Here is an 18,833-nt window from a genome sequence, read left to right on the forward strand (position 1 = left end):
CCGTTTTTAGTGTATTAACTCACGCTTGAATGCATCCAGACGACCAAAAACTTCAACAAATCTTGTGGAAAAAGATTTGTCTAACCCAGTCGCATATTTCAACTAAAAACAAGTTCACCGTGCCATGCTACTCGTGTACTTCACCAGTTGACCAACGACAAACGAGAACGCTTTCCACTGGTGGCTCCCTTAGTACAGCAGGGAATGTACATTGACAACATTCTCGCGCTGAGGAAGTGAGCGACCTACGAGCCCGCCGTGTTCTCAAAGAATTTTCATTAATTGTAGGAAACTTTGTCGGGGCTTAAAATTGAATTGGACAACTTCTGGTTCAAGGTACCGTAGGTCGCACAAAATGGAACATATCTTCGTTTTATACCGCACAGTGAAACTGTCAACTCGATCCGCCATTTTGTTCCACCATCTGTGTAAATCATCCGGTTCTTTATCGTTCTCTGGGCAATTTGGTGGGTTGATAGTTTTTTGATGATATCAATTCCATCCTCTTTGTACCAATCCATGACTTTTCGGCTGTAGTGGCAGCTGGCCAAGTCAGGCCAGAACTTCACCGAACCGTCATGTGATTGGATGAACGGCAAAATCCGCTTCTGGAGGCACTGTTTCTTGTACACCTTGCCAAGTCAGTTGATCCGGTGATGAAAACCTTGCTTTTATGCCACAGCTGCAGATCTTCTGCCACAGCATCACAAACACGAACTATCACAAACACGAACTTAAATCGCTTGGCGACATCACCCTTGCGTTTGGACATATAAAGTGTTAGTCCTAGGAGCTACGCATGTTTACATATGCATATGCAGCCGTCGAATTTGGTAAGGACTTTTCCGCACGGCAGCCCAGCGCCGGGTTTTGCAAAAAGATTCTGCTTGCTGGTGTGGAACGACCGCAGGCCTTTACGCCGGCAAATTTGTCGAACAGTGCTGTACGGTGCTGAGAGCTTCTTAGCCAAATCGCGCAGGGTGATTCCAGGGTTCGTCCGAACTGCTCTGCAGATTTTAAACCTTAGCTGCTTGTCAGTCGTTTCACTTCTGAGGTTGCTGTGATCAGCGCATTAGAGTTTCGTTAAATCGTTTCAGCACGCTGTTTACCGTTTGTTTTGGGGAATTTGAGGCACTTTGCAATTTTTGCACCATGACTTGTAATTTTTGTGCTAAAACTAAAACTTAAAAAAAAAATAGCTTGACTCGTCTTAAGGTCAAATATACAAGAAAGATAACACCTTAAAAAAGGAAAAATAAGCCCGCAAGCCCATGGTGTTTGCAAACCAGAATGAGTATTTTTCCATAGTGTAATAATATTTCAGTTAATCCACTTTTTATGCAAGTTTTACCAGTTTTACTCTAACTTAGTAATAACATTTCAAGATAACTAATTGTATCAGTGTAAAAGAAAAATGAAGCACGTCACAGGAAAATTAGTCAAAAACCAAGGACCAAGGTCTAAGGTTATGTTATGCATGATGATGAACTTCTTGAAATACTTTAGTGAAACTATAGCTCATTTTCGCAAAGAGATTCGAGTAATTCAATGTTCATTATAAATGTATTACAAATGATCAAACCAACAACAGGAGCAATGCAAGATCGAGTGATGGAACACAACGATTCTATACAACTCATTAGAGCCGGTTACAGAACGATCGGAAAACTAAGTATGTACAAGAAAAAACTCTACTCTAAAACAGCTTTGAAGAAATTACAGCGTTCTAAATCGAGATCAAAGAAATAGTTATCGGTTTCCGTTATACTCTACTAGAATTTTTTTTTTGACGTAGGACTACGTCTAACGAATGAAAGATTTCAAACGGTTATACTGATGTAACCACATGATGGATCACAATAATCAATATGTCGTTGGATTGATAAAATGATGGACAATTTTGTGATTCTTCAATTTTCATTATCACTTCATTGTTAAACAGTGAAAATTGAATAAAAGTTTCAAGGTCAAATTTTCACCAACAATGTACCAATCATATGCGAGCACGCCTAGCACAGACTTCATGAATAGACACCAACTGCATGCTGTGATATCCTGTATAGCAGTGCCAAAAAAATTTTTGACAGAATCTCCCCGTCCCAATAGGTCAACTAATGTTAGTTTCCATGAGCCTAGACTATTTTGATGTCTTGAAGGTGAAGCTTTCTCGGAAAGTTCGTAACCACCTCCACTATTAGACAGTATGACGTTCTGCTGTTAATAAATATGTTAATGTTAATAAAACTGATGTCTTGAAGGAAAACATGCTGCACCGAGCATTGTATGAATAGAGCGCTGGTCATTCGTCGTCTATCAGTGCAGAAAAACTCGATATTCATTTGTGTGCAGTCAAGCCAAGTGAAAACTACATTGCCGCTGTTGACGCACGGTGAGGCGTGGAACACAATCGAATTGCCGTTTGAATTGTCTTCTTCTTCTTCTTGTTTCGTATAGCAGCAAATATCAGAATTCGATTTGATTTTTCGGGTACCGCAGAATACGCTGCGCCGCCGGGGACAACAAAATGCGTTGTTTATTTTTGAACTCTACATTCTGCTTTTTTTTTCAGATCTATTTAAATAACTAAATATGGTATTTGAAATACAATAGAAAACAAAAATGCTCCGTACATATCTTTGAATAGTTAGTTAAACGAGCTGTACTGATGATTATATTTTGCTAGCTAAATGAATTTAGTCCAATATGACAATATTAGTTGCATCCTGCGGTGGCGGTATAGAGGAAAACCAAATTCATTTCATCTTGATATTAGAGTTCCGACATTAGTATTTGTGTTTTTCAATTAAAATTTTTTTTTTTGAATTTGCATTTACAAGAGAATATTACTTTCCATAACCTTACTTGTAATTGAACAACGCTATGCAAACATTAATTGCCGTGGCTAATGTTGTGCATCACTCTTGCCCAGTTTATTTTCGAAAATAACAGACATATAACCTTCAAATATGATATCTTCGTTGTTCTTTGGTATCTTGAAACTAGTCAAATTTTTTCTGATTGATTCTGTATACTGATAGAATGTTTAAATTGACCTGAATTGAATGTTAACATGTTCATAAAATTCTATGTCAATTTCAAATTTTCTGTGAATATACATTTTCTACTAAAACTGTCATTCATTATCTATATTTTTTCCACGAGCTTGTAACTGCAGGAAAAAAATTGATGTGACATCTTTGCCGCTTTGTGATCGGTGAGTGTGCCAACTTTAACAAGACAAATAGATATAGAAGGAAGAAGTTTAATTTTTACTAAATCGTACTCAATTAAATATTTTATAGAAGGTTGCCTTTTCGCGTCTTAAAGAAAATTCGCTGTATTAGAATGAAAGGTATTCATCAATAGTCTGGAAACCAAATTTAGGGGGAAATTTGGGTCTAGAGCTCTATAGCAATATTTTAGAGAAAAACTTTCTTCAACAAAGTTGTTACATATGATAAAGAGCTTATTGAAAAAGTATCAAAAATTGGGGGGACCAAAATTTTCAATGCTATCAAGTATCTTCCTTTTTATTTTTGTAGATAGAAAACCTTGTTCTACAATTTTATAGCTCCAATAATTTTAAGTAACTTTGTAAAAAAAAAAGATTCTCTCTAAAACATTGCTATATAGCTCTAGACCCAAAATTTCCCCTAAATTTGGTTCCTGGACCATTGTGAATGTTGAAGAGAATATTTTTTCTTCTAAGGTAGAGTGGTACAAAGAAATAATCAAAATACAGACCCCGTTCGATTTTGGCAACACGCCAGAATATTTTCTGTTGCCAAAATCGAACCATGCCAAAAATGAACGGTTCTTTTTTCATGACTTTTTTGACTTTTTAAGTGGTCAAAGACGACCTTAACAGTAGAAATGGCCACCAATGAGCTAGTTTTAGTTCCAAGTCGTTTAAGGTGTCGCTTGATGAATTCGGGCTGACGACCTAGATACTTGATATTACCACCCGAACCAAAATACCTCCCTTTTGGAAGATGTTGAGTTTAAATTGGTTAAAATAAATCAAGCAAACTACAAAAGTAAAACGAGCTCAAACCAAACATAGCTTTAAAATAAAAATATAAAATTATTGTAGTCCTACGTCAACTATGCGGTCGTGTCTTGGATACCACCCTCCTACTATTTTTTTTGGAAATGAATATTGAAATTCAGTCCGCGCAAATATATATTTCAACTGTGACATACAGTCTCCTTTAGTGCTTATGTGGACTGGTCACATAAGCACTGAATAAGACTGTATGTCACAGTTGAAATATATATTTGCGCGGACTGAATTTCAATATTCATTTCTAAAAAAAAAAATTCTAGTAGAGTATAACGGATACCGATAACTATTTCTTCGATCTCTCAATCACTCTGCTAAGACGCTCGGTATAGATTTTCTAAAGTTCTAAATCGAACCTTGTTCCGAGATCAGCCTGAATTCAGAATTTTATAAAACAAATGACAATTTGTAATATATTTTACATCAGACCGGATAGAGTCCGGATTGTCCAGAAGCCCGGTCAAGCTGCAATTTTTGAAGTCCGATTTTATTTTGGAACGTAGTTCGGCTAAAAAAAATTGAAGCACATTCATTATGCAGGTTTCTTTTTTACATCATAATTTCAATTCATGTGACATATTTTAAAGTGAATATATATTAGGACGACAAAGACTTGTATGAAAAAAAAACTGTCCTTCGCATTTCGCCTTAAAGTAGAACTCAAAAGTTTCATCATCTCAAAAAAAGCCTCTATGCAAAATTTCAGCTCAATTGGACTTAGGGAACACGTGCCTCAAAGCGGGCCTCGAAGTTTAACTATTTTGATCAACGAAAAAAATGCCCAGGAGTTTGTACATGAAATCGTTAATATTGAAATTTTTTTTCTTGATGTCAAATGTCTGAGAAGTTCATCTGATCGATCCTCTCCGTCTTGTCTCTGACGGATTTTGTTGAGGAAGTTTTCGGTGTCGCGATGCAAAAAATCACCTCCCTGATAGCGGGCGTTTAACTGCAGCTTCAAAGCTGAAAGTTTATTACTCTGTATAAGGCTATTCAATTATATATTTTGTAACTCACATTTTGATGTTCTTCGGTTACGCGGAATGTGCGAATATTAATTTTATTAAATCTTCTGCTGAGGGAGGCGACTCCACACCCAGGACCCTAACTCACGACCCGTTTATCAACGGACCGGCGCCAACGGCTTTACTTCCTCATGCGATGGAAGGCGTGATCGAAGAGATTTTTCGCCTCAGAAAATCTCTCGGTGTCGGCTAGGATTGAATCTAGACCAGTTGAGTTGGTTGTGAGTGGATCACGCCACCTCACAACCATCGACATCTATGTCGGCGGTGGGATTCGAACCCAGGCGTCGAGCGTGTATATTTAAATTTATATTTTAAAGTAGAATATCATCTAAATCTTCATTTCTCCTACCTTTCGTTTCAACAATTTTAGCACTTTTAACCAATTCTTCCTTTAACTAAATTTTTACTATCTTCCTTGCATGACCATTCTAATTGAACTCTCTTAGCTTTCTCCTTGCTCTATCCGATAGATTCTTTCGCTATCATTTGGCGCTAATCCTCTGATCAATGTCCGTTGTGTTGGTAGTCTGTCATGCATGACTGGGACTCACTGACAACCGGTGACGACTGCACAGTGGGTTCGGCAACAGATTGATTGCAAGAACCAGCTTTACCGGGCTGTCGTCCGACATCCTTACGACATGCCCAATCCAGCGCAGCGGTGTGGACGAATGCTTTTATTGCTTACATTTCAAATTTCCCGATTTCTAACTTTCCTTTTTTGTCTGGTATCAATCGCATGCATGAGAAAATTGCATAGGGGGCCAATGCAAACGCGTAGGGAGGCTCAACCCCCCCCCCCTCCAGCCCCTCTGGTAACTACGGGCCTGCTGGAAATAAAAAGGCAGACGAGCGTGCAAAACAAGGATCTAAATCACAGCTTATTGTTCCAGGTCCTTTTTGCGGAATATCAAACTGTGCAGCCAAAATGGAACTCAAAAAGTGTGATCTCTTTGGTGCTTTATTCAAACGCAAATCAAGGTTTCTTAATAGTGGCTGTTTACATACCGAAGACATTTGGTGTTTGAATCCCGAAAAAGGTTATTGGTTCCATAAACCATATCTTAACTGACTGGGAGCGTGTCAATGCAGGATCCTGATCACTCAACAATAGTGATTAGTGCAGTTGTAAAGGAACACGTAAAGTAAACAGCAACATACTGCAAAATCTAATATCGCTGGACAAGATGATTCTAATCCTCTAACAAAAAAACGCCAAAGTCAGAAATTAAGAAAAAATATACGTGATCTTACAAAAATAAATCTTTTTCGAAATTAACGTTTTTAATTTAAAAAACTCGAAAAAAAAACAATCACTATTCATATTGGCATCGATTCAATTATTAAGTACAGGCTCTGTTCGATTTTGGCAACACGTTCAAATTGAAATTTTTTATGATGCCTACCGGACTAAAGAGATTACGGACCTTTTCGCAAATGTCAAATGTATTATTAACAGCCGCAGTTGAAGCAAACAGTAGAAAAAAAAATCAAAATTTCAGTTGTCACCCATTATTGGGAATAAATTGATTGCAGCTTCGTAACCTACTGAAACTATCAATGTTCAAAATTGATTGTATGCCTTACCGGGTTTGACCTTTTGTTATTAATGGAACAACATGTACTAAGCAGATAAGAAGTTTCTCCTTACAATATTTTTTTCAAGTTCGCTGAACATATCTATTATGTACGTGAGATGAAAAATAAATTTTTTATATAACTTCGATGGAGATTTTTAACAAATTTTCCTTCCGAATAATTTCTCCGAAGATACTCGGATCAATTTCGATCGAGCCTGCAGCCACCGTCTGCGTCGATGGTCTGACTTTGAATTAGTGCCTTACCTTGACCTTTTCCAGATATCTCTCGAGCTCGGCATAAGGATCCTTGCTATTGAACATGTCCAACTCGTTGCTGCTACTGTTTTTGCTGTCGTTGTTATTGTTGTTGTTGTTGTTATTATTGTTATTATTGGTGGTAGCAGCTGAAATGACACTGCCAGCAGATGCCATCATCAACTCGAGTTCACCATCAGAAGCGGCCGTCGTCGTCGTTGTCGATGGTATTTTGCACATCGTTGCCGTATGATCGCAATTGGTGGTGGTACTGGTCGTGATCGCCGCCGTTGTTGTAGTACTAATAGCGTTGCTAGTAGCGATTGCAGTGTTGGTTGTGGCGGTGGCATTAGTATTTGCAACATCCGCGTCTATCAATTTGTTACTTTCGATCGAATAACACTGCGGTAACATATTGGCAACATTTTTTGAACTCATCTACGTTGTTGCTTATCGGCGTGTGTTTTTGCCTCATAATTTTCGGTTCTAGCTGAGAGCTCGTTCGTTCTACTACACCGTTCTGTGGTTCTTACTCACTCGAGTGAAGCAGAACAATCGTCCGCTTGAGTGAGGGGATTTTGTTCCGGTTGGGAATGCAGCAACAGCAACAGCAGAAGTCTCGCAGCGTGACGTCATTCAATAACAATCTCGAACTCCTTTGACAGCACATACAAGATCTAATATTTACTCTCTGTGAAACGCGTCTCACGTTCGTGTTGTTGAGTAGCTCTTAGCAGCTAGAGCCTGTTAGAAAAACTGGCATCGGAGTTGTGTCGGCAACAACAAGTTCAAGTATGCAATTGAAATTCGATGGACGATTACTTGTAATCATCGACACCACCTGCATTGCTTACTCTACCAATTATCCACCCCGGAGACAGACATGACGATACTACATATGTATATATATTGACGATAAAATGATCGACACGATTCAACGCAACCGATGACTACAACGACGTCGCTCTCACTTATCCGAACCGAATGAATCAGCCAATTATCGTGATCACTGCTAGGTTTCACTATTCAAACTGCACTTACAAATATCTGGCCATTGTCAGTAATTTAGAAGAAGAAAAAAATTCCACTCGCTGGAAACAGTTGGAAGCTATACAACATTGTCTCTATGACTAGCTGCTACGGTCGCATTCTATAAACTTGATCCGCACCGAAGGCAGCACTCTTTTCCACCCGTTCTTCTGTTTTATGCTTTACGCACTCATCATCTCTTTCTTTCTGCCGTTACACACTCCCTTTATGATCTATGCTCTCTATGGCTGGCACACTAAATACTCGCACGCACACCCCGAATATTGTGTGTTGCCTAGCCGATCAGCCGTTTCTTGGTTAGGTTCTATGCTTCACAGCCCAGATAATATCAGTGGACAGAGTCCGTGCGGCGTACAACGGATTCGTTCTGCTGTCAGACTATGCTCAATCGACCGTGCTAAACTGCGACATCATCTGTGCGCTGCGCTAATCACACCCAAAAACACGGATTGCAAGCTTCACTATCAGTAGAACAGTATGTACTCTACATACCGCGTATACATATATGTATTCTTTTTTTTTTCTTCTCAATCCACAATCTCCTCTGCTCAACAGGAGATGAGAAGTTACACTGCCTTATTTTTTTTACTAACTAACGGCGGAAGACCCCGGGGAAGACCGCCCGAATACGCTCCAAAGTGGATATAGGTACTAACGCGCCAATAATGTGAACGAAACTCACTAACCCCGAAAATGAGCCCAATTAAGCCTCGAAATTCGACATCAACAATGTGTAGTAACACATAGAAAATGACGAAATCGTTTTTCCATACCAGCAGGAATTCAGTCGCGCGGTGTGTGGACAGAAGCGAGAGAGCCAAATGGTATCAAGCTTCGTTCCTTCCTGCGCCAGAAAGGGAAGGGCGACCCCACACGGTACACATACACACGATCTCACACCCGGACGGAACAAACGCGGAACAAGCGGGCGGTTATGCGAGGGAGGCACAAAAAAACATATAAAATATGTTTATTAACAGAGAGAGAGGGAGAGAAAGAGAAAAAAACTCTGTGCATGCGCGCACGGCTCTAAATCTACGCGGACGCTCCCTTCGCTTCGGCTCCTCGAGTGGTACTAAAGTGTGTGATGCCTCACCCAACGCGTTTCTATGACAGCTGCATGTCATTCATGACTCGCGAGCGGGGTTGTTCCCTTAATGACGTCACGCCGGGTTGAAAACCCCGCTGCCTCGTTGTTGCTGTTGTTTCGAACCCCCACGAATCGAGGTTCCTCGTCAGCATGTTTTCGCACGATATGGACGATCCACTTTAGCTGTAATCACACACCCACCGGGCGGCAGGGCACTTGCGTGCCATCTGGTTGTCAGTTTGATCAGTTTCGCGCAACTTCGGTTAAGGGGGATGTGTGTTTTTTTTTCGTTCTGAACATGCTATGGCATTTTTTTTCCTATTCTATTTACGCACAATAACTTTCATTGACTGTAAGTTGAAAGACTTCACTTGATTTCTTCCCACAAAGAGAATAACAATTCTAAGTGAATTACACTGGTCAACACACGTGCTCAAAAAGCTCAAACCGAAAAAAAATAGAGATTATAGCTATTCGACAATTCCTGTGAATTTTGGTGTCCCTAGCCACTAACTTCTTTTCAGAGACTCGTAACGTTGAAGCGACGAACCCGGCGAGCAATTACTATGCGAACTCTCACGTTAGGGAACATACTTAACTTTGTAAGGAAAAGTCCTGGAGATGTATGGTCTTTGGCAAAAATGTTTGGTTTGTTTGCCCTAACAATTCATCCGAACAACACTTTCTTGTAAAATGCAACAAACAAAAGTTAAGTACAAAAAACTAAAAGTTGAGTAAGTTCCATTTAATATACTATATAATTTTGTACTTAATGAAGATAGAATTTTCATTTGTTCAACAAAATTTCATATTTTTGAATCTTCTATAACTTTCTTGAATAAACTATTCTTCTATCTCTCAACACAAACAATTTAGTTTATTTTATTTTAAGTATAGGGAATTTTTTCATAATTTTTGACAATTTTTCGATTATGCGGTTAATTCATACAAACAGTTGTTCCGAAGACACTAGGATGAAATTAAAAGGCGCTATGGAATTAAATTCCACTTTTTGCGTTATTGGACCACTGTGCAGTGGCATCAACATGTCCATTGCAGATTACCAGTTAGCAGCAAGCGACGCTTGTTAAAACCTTCAAATTTGATTCCATTTGATCAATTAGTTTTTGAGTTATGCAGAAATTTGTGTTTCATTTGTATGGGAGCCCTCCCTTCCAGATGAGGGAGAGGCCTCGAACCAGCATAATAGCACAGAACGGAAGGTCAACTTCAGGTATATGATCGAACAGAAAGTGCACACAAAAAGGACTGAAAAATGACAATTGAATTTTCTGTGCTCTCGGGCAATATATATTTGTCGTGTACGTTTATGCCGCTTTGCCAGTGGTATAATGTGGCATAATTTGTTCGATGTTTTGAATTGACGGTTATTTCAACAGTTTAACCCGTTTAATACAATCTATTACGTTCGATGCAAAAACGTTTTGGGTAAAAATTCGCAATTATTCACATTTGTGGAGTTTGTCATATTACAATAGTGTAACGAAGGTATTGTAATCGACAAATGTTGATTTGAAACACGAACAACAATCAATGTTATTGAAAAATCGTGCGTTTTAAAACGTTAATGTTGCAATTCCATTTACAATTGTACCATGTGTCATAGACGGCTATTTTTGAAAATTGTTAAAATTTAAAATGCAGCTCGTGAGTATTTTTTTTTTTTCAACTAAAGAAAGTACTTTGAGTTTTTAAAAATCATGGCACAGATGGATTTTTTAACGCAAATTTTCAGTATATTTATAACAAATGAATCACATTTTTATTCGAAAATGAAATTTATAAACTATTTTCATCCTTTTATAAGATTATATTGAATGTTTTGTCGATTGACTCTAGTCCATTCTGGAGAATATAGATTTTCTTCTCATTGATGGGACATGCGACATGCCATTTAAACAAAAATAAGCTGAATAAGGTTAATTAAAATCAGGTTAGCTTCTAGAGCAACGAATAATGCGATTGTAAGAGGTACCGGTTTCATTGTGCAGTCCTTTTTTAAATCTGATAGAAATCTAATCGTGATTCGAAAAAATGCGCTCGAGCAGGCAGAAATCTGTAAAAACTGCACACATTTTGAGAAAGTCATAGGAAAAAAAATGTAGTTAACCTTCCGCATAATCAATAACCATAAAACGTGCCTAACAACTAGTTCGGGATATAGTTTCGACTGTATGGGGTATCGTTAAACCATATGGATTATCATCCGTTTATGGTTATTGATTATGCGGGATGGAGATTGAAAAAAACCGCACATACCTGCGAATCAAAACAAATCATCGTTTTGCTGACAAATCTGGTATCTTTGCTGACAACCGAAAGTGACAACCTTACAGAACACTAAAATACTACAAGGTATACAGCCCTAGGGTTGTATGAAATGGTGACGTGGGACTAAACGCTGTAATTACTGTAATTACAGACACAATAAATTCGTTTGTTCAGTGATAAACGTATTTAAATTCTCAGCCTTTCCTTAATTTTTTTCAGAAATATATTAATTACACTCGAAAGAATTTTATTTACACTTAGTGATGTTGTGCCTGTAGTGTTTTTTTTTCTTTTGTACAAACAACATTCAACAATTACAACCAAGTTAAAGCTTGAGAAGATTCATTTTTGTTTTTTGCTTCTCAAGTTTGTTTAATTTGCCAACAAATACATTCACTGTATTACGAAGACAGTTAATATGAGTATATTATTTTTTTTTGTTAAGTTGGAAATGAAAAAATATCTAATCAATGTTTAGTCAATGTTTAAATGCAAAAAAAAAAGATTTTTAATAGATTAATTCTTTCTTTTAGGCTCTCGCCGGCTCTTACTCTTTTATAATTTTATATATCTAGGAATTTGCTCGTTCGAGATTATGTCGGTCACGATTATTCAGTGAATGTCGAATATAAAAAATAGATAAAAATAACTTATAACCGTTGCAAAAAGTCAATTCTTGTTGCTTGTTGAGTAATTCATGGTTTTTATGGTTATCATATTAATGAGATAAACTTTCAGTCACCATCAGTAGCAGCATTACAGTTTTGATTGCACGCGAATAGAAGTCGTGCCCGCTGCAATGATAGACGACAAAAAACTAGCGGCGCTCTGCTCCACGTATACTCTACGGTACTGTTGCTTTTACCAGCATGTTTTCTTTCAAGACATCAGTTTCTATTACGCTTCTATTAGTTCTATTAGCAGGTTTAGAAATGGTTCAAAGCAAGGTGTTGTTTCAAACTTTTCGAAAAACCTTTACCTTCGAGACATCAAATTAGTCTAGATTCATGAAAGCAAACATAAATTGACCTATTGGGACGGGGAGACTCTGTCAATTTCTTTTTGGATATTGATACAGAGTAAATCGCAGGGAATGGTTGGTGTCTATTCATGTCGTCTGTGCTAGGAATACTCGCATGTAATTGGTTCATTGTTCGCGTAAATTTGTCCTTGGCACATTTTATGGGTTTAAGGCGCTTGCAATGAAGAAATAATGATAACTAGCATATTACAAAATTGTTATACATTTTATCTATCCAACAACATATTGGTTATTGTTATCCATCATGAGGTTACGCTGTTACTATCGTTTGAAATCTGACGCAACATTTGCCAGTTTCAACTCCAATTTTACAGAATGCATACCAGCATAGAAAACAAAGACGTAGTCCCACGTCAAAAGGATCCCAAGAGGTTCGTTTCAAGGGGTTTCGAAATGCGTCGTAACCTGAGAATACTCCGAAGTAATCAATGTCATTTTTTTCGAGTAATCGAAGGTAACCACCAACAATCAATGACAAATAAACTCAAGTACGAGTAGTAAAAATTTAATTTATTTTTTATTCACTTTTCGGGTTTCTTGCATGCATTTGAATGTCGTTCCATTATGACATAAGAGCGCTTTTTAGATGGATTAGGGCCCAACTAACAAACCCCCGACTAAGGAGCAACCGGTAAGCGAATCACCATTGTATATCAATAGTGCCTTACCTCTAGCGTTCGTTCATATATGGAAACATTTGTATAATACATAACGCGCTCAGGGGAGAGGTGGAGGAAAGGTATCCAGCGAAGTGTTACACTGCATAAGACCACCATGCAAATTTGCGTTACTTAGTTGATGGGGGTTTTGAAAATTGCCAAATTTCACGTTACGTAATATACGAATATTCTGACACTAGGATGGAGATGTATTAAACCAAAACGAGATGGTAATTAGAGACTTGAAACAAAAGATGCGACGCTCACTTTATGTAACTCGTGTTAATAATCTGATTATTTTCACAGTTAAAAGGAGTAGATTACTGAAAAACAATAAAGGAACAGTGCTACAATCATCTATGCCGGTATCTGAGTCAGCTGTTTTGAAGAATGCTAGGGGCAAGACACTGCGTAACCCAATAGGTGATTAGTAATCCTAACAAAAAGAAACAACCGGTGTCATCTTGCAACCTGGATAGCTCAACCCAACGCGTGAAAGTCCTTCACTAGTTGGGCTACGAATTTAGTGCAACGAGCAAAATTTGATTGTATTCATTGTTTCTAAGTGTTTATCGTTGCATTTTCAGACACTCCTCTAGTTACATCAAAACTCTTTGAAGTCATATTATCGTTGTTGTGATGTTGGTGTATAGAAACATAGTAAAATGGTATGTCAAAAGTACAACTGGCTATATTGCAAAAAAAAAATGCCAAAGACTAAAGTTGTTTATTAAAACAACCGATGACCAAAATTCATCGCATCTTATAATATACTATTTCGATGCATTCAAATTATAAATCCGGTAAAGCTACATACCTTGCTACTGATATTCATTCATTTTAGAAGCAGTTCACAACTTGAAACACATGAATTTGCGATTCATTTGCTTAGTTAGTAAGAATCTATTAACAAGTAGAAAAAGTTATTTGCTGTCGCTTGGTGATGCCTCGTCTTCAACCGTACAAAATAAAAAAAACGCTTCCCCGCTCGTGTCTACTTGTTGATCAAACCGTTTCACCATGTCCTATACGCTATGGTTGGGAAGTTAATGTGATAAATAAATGATAGATATTAATATCTATATCAACCATTACCGAAATATTTTTCATGAAATAAAGTTGTCAAGCCCCTAGAAATAATGTGTTTTCCTTCTTACAGATGCTTAGCAGGGTTAACCTGTAGTGTTTTCGCCGACAGATTTATACCAGTGTGTTTGATTGATTTCGATAAAAGTAGTATAAATTTTGTTTATTTTCCGTGTAAAAAGCGTTCTTTCCACCCCTAGGGAGCGTTGCAAAATTCACTGAGCACTTAGCAGTTTTCGTATCACAGATGACCTTCCGTTCTGTGATAATAGCCTTTTCCGGCTCCAAAAACTCCTATATACAAATTTTCACGCTGATCCATTCTTGAGTTAAATCGTAATTTGCGGAGTCCAAATTGTTTTTATTATATAGTTTGCAAGTATACGGTGAGTTCTGGTAAATTATACCACTTACAGGACCTGGATCTAAACCAAACCATCATTCCAGGAACTTTTCACACATGATAAGTTCTCATTTGAACAGTAAGCTGAGTGGCGTTTGTTGTTATACACGTTTTAGCAGAAATATTACATATATGAGGTAAAATGATAAGAAATTTACCATTCTAGGCCCGAGAACTAAATGGAACCATCTCTATTGGGTCTTACGTTAATGTATTTATGGATTTTGTTCATTTTTGCACAAAATATTTAGCGGAAATCGTAGCTACGACAAAGCAAACCCAAAAACCCGCAAACATATCGTTAAAAAGGACAAAATAGACTCTCTTCCGTGGTCTGCACACTGCACAGAATGCAACCATCGCCAATCGATTTATATACCATGATTGAGCTCGAAATACTCTACCGGTACGAAGGATTTACTTCTCCGCGATCGCGGCTGGCAGAAGGACCAGTGAGCTAACTTAATGGGAACTTAAGCAAACGCTATGATTACTTCAGTTCAAATTTATTGCGCTCGCCTTGGGTGATCAAACTTAACTGTTAAATTAGTTGCATGTTGGCTTAAATATATTTTCGATTGCCAAGATTTGCTTATTGGTGATCGTGTAATCCTCTCTAATTTCTCGTTTTTCTGCTTTCTTGTGTATATATTTTTAGTACAATTTGTATGTGTAATAATTGGCGTGAGTTTAGATATTTGAAATTAGGCTAAGCGAAATTAATTTTAGTAAACTTATAATTAGACTTTAGTTGATTAAGTTGTGATGCTTGCTTGAACATAAATTTATAATTTTCAAGTTGAATCATGATTTGATTGTATACATACCATTCTTATGTAAACCTCAAAAGTTGAATACCAACTTGCCAAAACCGCCTACAAACACCTCAATTGAGCATTGTACAAAAGTCACCAGTGTAATCTGCAGAATCGCCTAAAAACGAATCTCAAAAAGTTCTGGAGTTCTGGAGTGGGGGAATTCCGTAGTAGAATCAGGCCATTTGGTTGCCAAAGGACTTTAGTATGGGTTTATTCTCAGGCTTCCCACCAACTACCATCCCTACCTCTGTTGACACTCCTTCTAACAAAAATAAGTCCCTATTATAATAAAACTGGTGTGAGTAACGTATAAAAGTTCTCTCCAGGGAATTGTTATCAGGCGTTATTGATAGGATGGACAGAGGCTCGGTTAGTAGGGTAGTAAGCTTGAAACGGAAAGGTAACACTTACACACAAGCACGGATATGAATGATAAGCGTATCACTTACTTCAATAGTGATACTGCCAATAATATGAAGTGCGGAGTACAGAAAAAACCATATCACAATAGATCTAATCTCTGGTCGCAGTGCTGAGTCCATACAGGGAAAAAATAGGTAGTAGTACACACTTGAAAAATATTCTTGTGGGTACTTACCCACACAGAATTTTCGGGAAAAAACCAAAAAAATGTAATGTTTTCTATGTTCGAAACTTAAATTGCCGCGTACATGTGTGAGCAACAGATATTTTGACGGATGACGTTGAGTGAGAGGTTATTTTTTTTTGAGAGGTTATGTTTTGTTCATTTTTTCAAAAAAATGAGACTTTTACTACTGTAAGTGAAGCCTATAGACGCGAATGACCGACCCTTAAGGTTAAAGCGTCTACATTCAAATAAAAAACCTAAATTAATCCACCTAGCGGTCAGACCCAGCCTTTCTCATTCAATTTTTTATTTGTAAAAATAGATTTACATGACCGCTTCAATCCAATAATTGTATATTCACTCTTTAGGTTCTAAAATATTGATGTTGTAATCCTTACATATAAAAATGCAGTCAAGTCTGTCTGTCTGTCTGATCCATATAGGCCCGAAAACTACCGAACCGATCGACGTGAAAATTTGTATGTAGGGGTTTTTGGTGCCGATAAAGGTTCCTATGATAGTTTGAGACCCCTCCCTCTTCTGGAAGGGAGGAGTCCCATACAAATGAAACATAAATTTCTGCACAACTCAAGAACAAACCAAGCAAATGAAACCGAATTTGGCATGTGGATGTTTTAGGGGGTAACTAATATGTCCATAATAGCCGGATGAAACACAAATTTGTGCACATCTCGAGAACTAATCAACCAAATGGAACAAAATTTGGCAGGTAAATGTTTTTAGAGGTAACAAATATGTACATAATGGTTTGACACCCGACTCCCTCTTCTATAAGAGAGAGATCCCGTGAAAATGAAACACAAATTTCGCACAGCTCAAGAACCAATCAAGAAAATACAACCAAATTTGGTATGTGAATGTTTTTAGAGGTAACAAATATGTCCATAATGGCTTACGCCCCTCCCTATTCTGGAAGTACATGTTTCTCCACAAATTTCTGCACATCTCGCGAACTGATCAACCAAATGGAACCAAATTGGCAGGTGAATGTTCTTAGTGATAACAGATATGCTCCATAATAGATCTCAGACAACATTTTGGATTGTAAGATGGCAACTTCCGGTTTCTGGAAAACAGCCAAAAATGGCCGATTTCCACCCAATATAATAATATCCAGATCTAGAATAATACACAAAAGCTAAAATCGACCACAAATAGCATTTTAAATTCTAAAATGGTGACTTCCGGTTTCTGAAAACAGCTGAAAATGACCAAATACCACCCAATATTAGTTTTTCTTTAACCAGTATGCCGTTCAAAATCCAGAAATTGTCTCCAAATGCCATTATGAAATCCAAAATGGCGACTTCCGGTGTCGGAAAAACAGCGGCAAATGACCAAATACCACCCAATAGGGGTATTTCCGGAACCGTAATGATGCACTGGAGCCACAAATCGACTTCAGACTACATTTTGAATTGTAAGATGGCAGCTTCCGGTTTCTGGAAAACAGCCTGAAATGGACGATTCCCATTAAATATTAGTATTTCTGAAACCAGAAAGATGCACAGAAGCTGAAAATTGATCACAGACACAATCTTGAATTTTAAGATGGTGACTTCCGGTGTCTGGCAAACAGCCGGAAATGACCAAATACCATTCAATAGGAATGTTTTCGGAACCAGAATTACGCCCAGATGACAGAAATTGATTTCACACGCAATTTTAAAGTCCAAAATGACGACTTTCGGCTTCTGAAAAACAGTCCAAAGTGACCAAATATCACCCAATATGAGTTTTTCTTTAACCAGTATCCTAAATACAATTTTGAAATCCAAGATGGCGACTACCGGTTTGTGAAAAACAGCCTAAAATAAACAAATACTATCCAATATGAGTATCTCTGGAACCAGAATGATGCAAAGAGCTAACAATTGACCTCAGGCACCATTTTGAATCGCTAAATGGCAACTTATAGGAAACAGTCGAAAATGACCAAATAATACTCAACATGGATATTTCCGTAATCGAGATGATGCATAGAAACCAAACATTGACCCTGGACACCATTTTGAATTTTAAGACGACCACTTTTAGTTTCTGGAAAATAACCAAAAATACCTCCCAATACGGGTATTTCCGGTGTCAGATTAATCTCAGAAAGTCTGCTGAAAATGACAGAATACCACCCAATATGAATATATTCAGAATTAAGGCGATGTACACAAGCCAAAAGTTGAGAATATTGTCATTTCAATAAAACCAATCATTTCAAACGGTTTGTTATTTGACTTTGATCATATCCTATGACCGATTCGTCGTGCATTTGCAAACTTTAAACACATTGCAAGGAATCAATGAATTTGGAAAGTTCAAATAGTACGATACCACATTTAAATTTTGTTGAGGCCACATATATCGATCAAAGCAGGTATAGTTTTAAATAGTCTTTGAATTTCTCTTCTTTCCATAACTTTTGAGCGACATATCAAATTTTTATGAAGTTTGTTATTTGTAAGTTTGAGAGATGACTCGTTCGTATGACACTAGTTATGTTCAAATAAGTCATGTAATCTTTGAGATAATAGACTTTCGTTGTTTTATAAATAATTTAATACATAACGGTTGCTTAACTTCGATTATAATCGAATGAAATAGGAACGTACAGGGCAGCCAAAATTTTTTGAAACCACGTGTTCAATCATAATTCATCAGTTAACCCTTAACTAGCCCGCTCATCTGATAATAATAATCAAATCGGTTGTGTTGTTTCTGAGATAATGAAGTTTCGTGATTTTCACAAGTCGGTACATTACAAATGAAGTTACAGTTCGATTACAGTAAAATTCAATAGGGTCTTCTGAGGCAGCTAGACCATTCATTTGACACTAATTTTGTGGAAATCGGGTCGGCCATC

At 37.5% G+C, this 18,833-nt stretch overlaps 1 protein-coding gene across 3 annotated transcripts in view; it reads right to left on the bottom strand.

The window, feature by feature from the left end:
• LOC129718338 (rho GTPase-activating protein 7) overlaps positions 1 to 9,039 on the bottom strand; it is a 68,748-nt gene extending 59,709 nt beyond the window's left edge. The window contains exons 1-2 of one of the 3 annotated variants that reach the window (XM_055669019.1): positions 8,750 to 9,039; positions 6,936 to 7,670 (exon numbers count right to left, since the gene is read on the bottom strand). In XM_055669019.1, the coding sequence (XP_055524994.1) occupies positions 6,936 to 7,364 (429 nt within the window). In that variant the 5' untranslated portion in view covers positions 7,365 to 7,670; positions 8,750 to 9,039. Of the gene's footprint in view, positions 1 to 6,935 lie in introns of all 3 variants that reach the window. The other 2 variants (XM_055669018.1, XM_055669017.1) reach the window with 2 other exon arrangements.
• Positions 9,040 to 18,833: the final 9,794 nt, after the last annotated feature.

The sequence above is a fragment of the Wyeomyia smithii genome, chromosome 1 (genome assembly GCF_029784165.1).
Source record: "Wyeomyia smithii strain HCP4-BCI-WySm-NY-G18 chromosome 1, ASM2978416v1, whole genome shotgun sequence".
NCBI lineage: Eukaryota > Metazoa > Arthropoda > Insecta > Diptera > Culicidae > Wyeomyia > Wyeomyia smithii.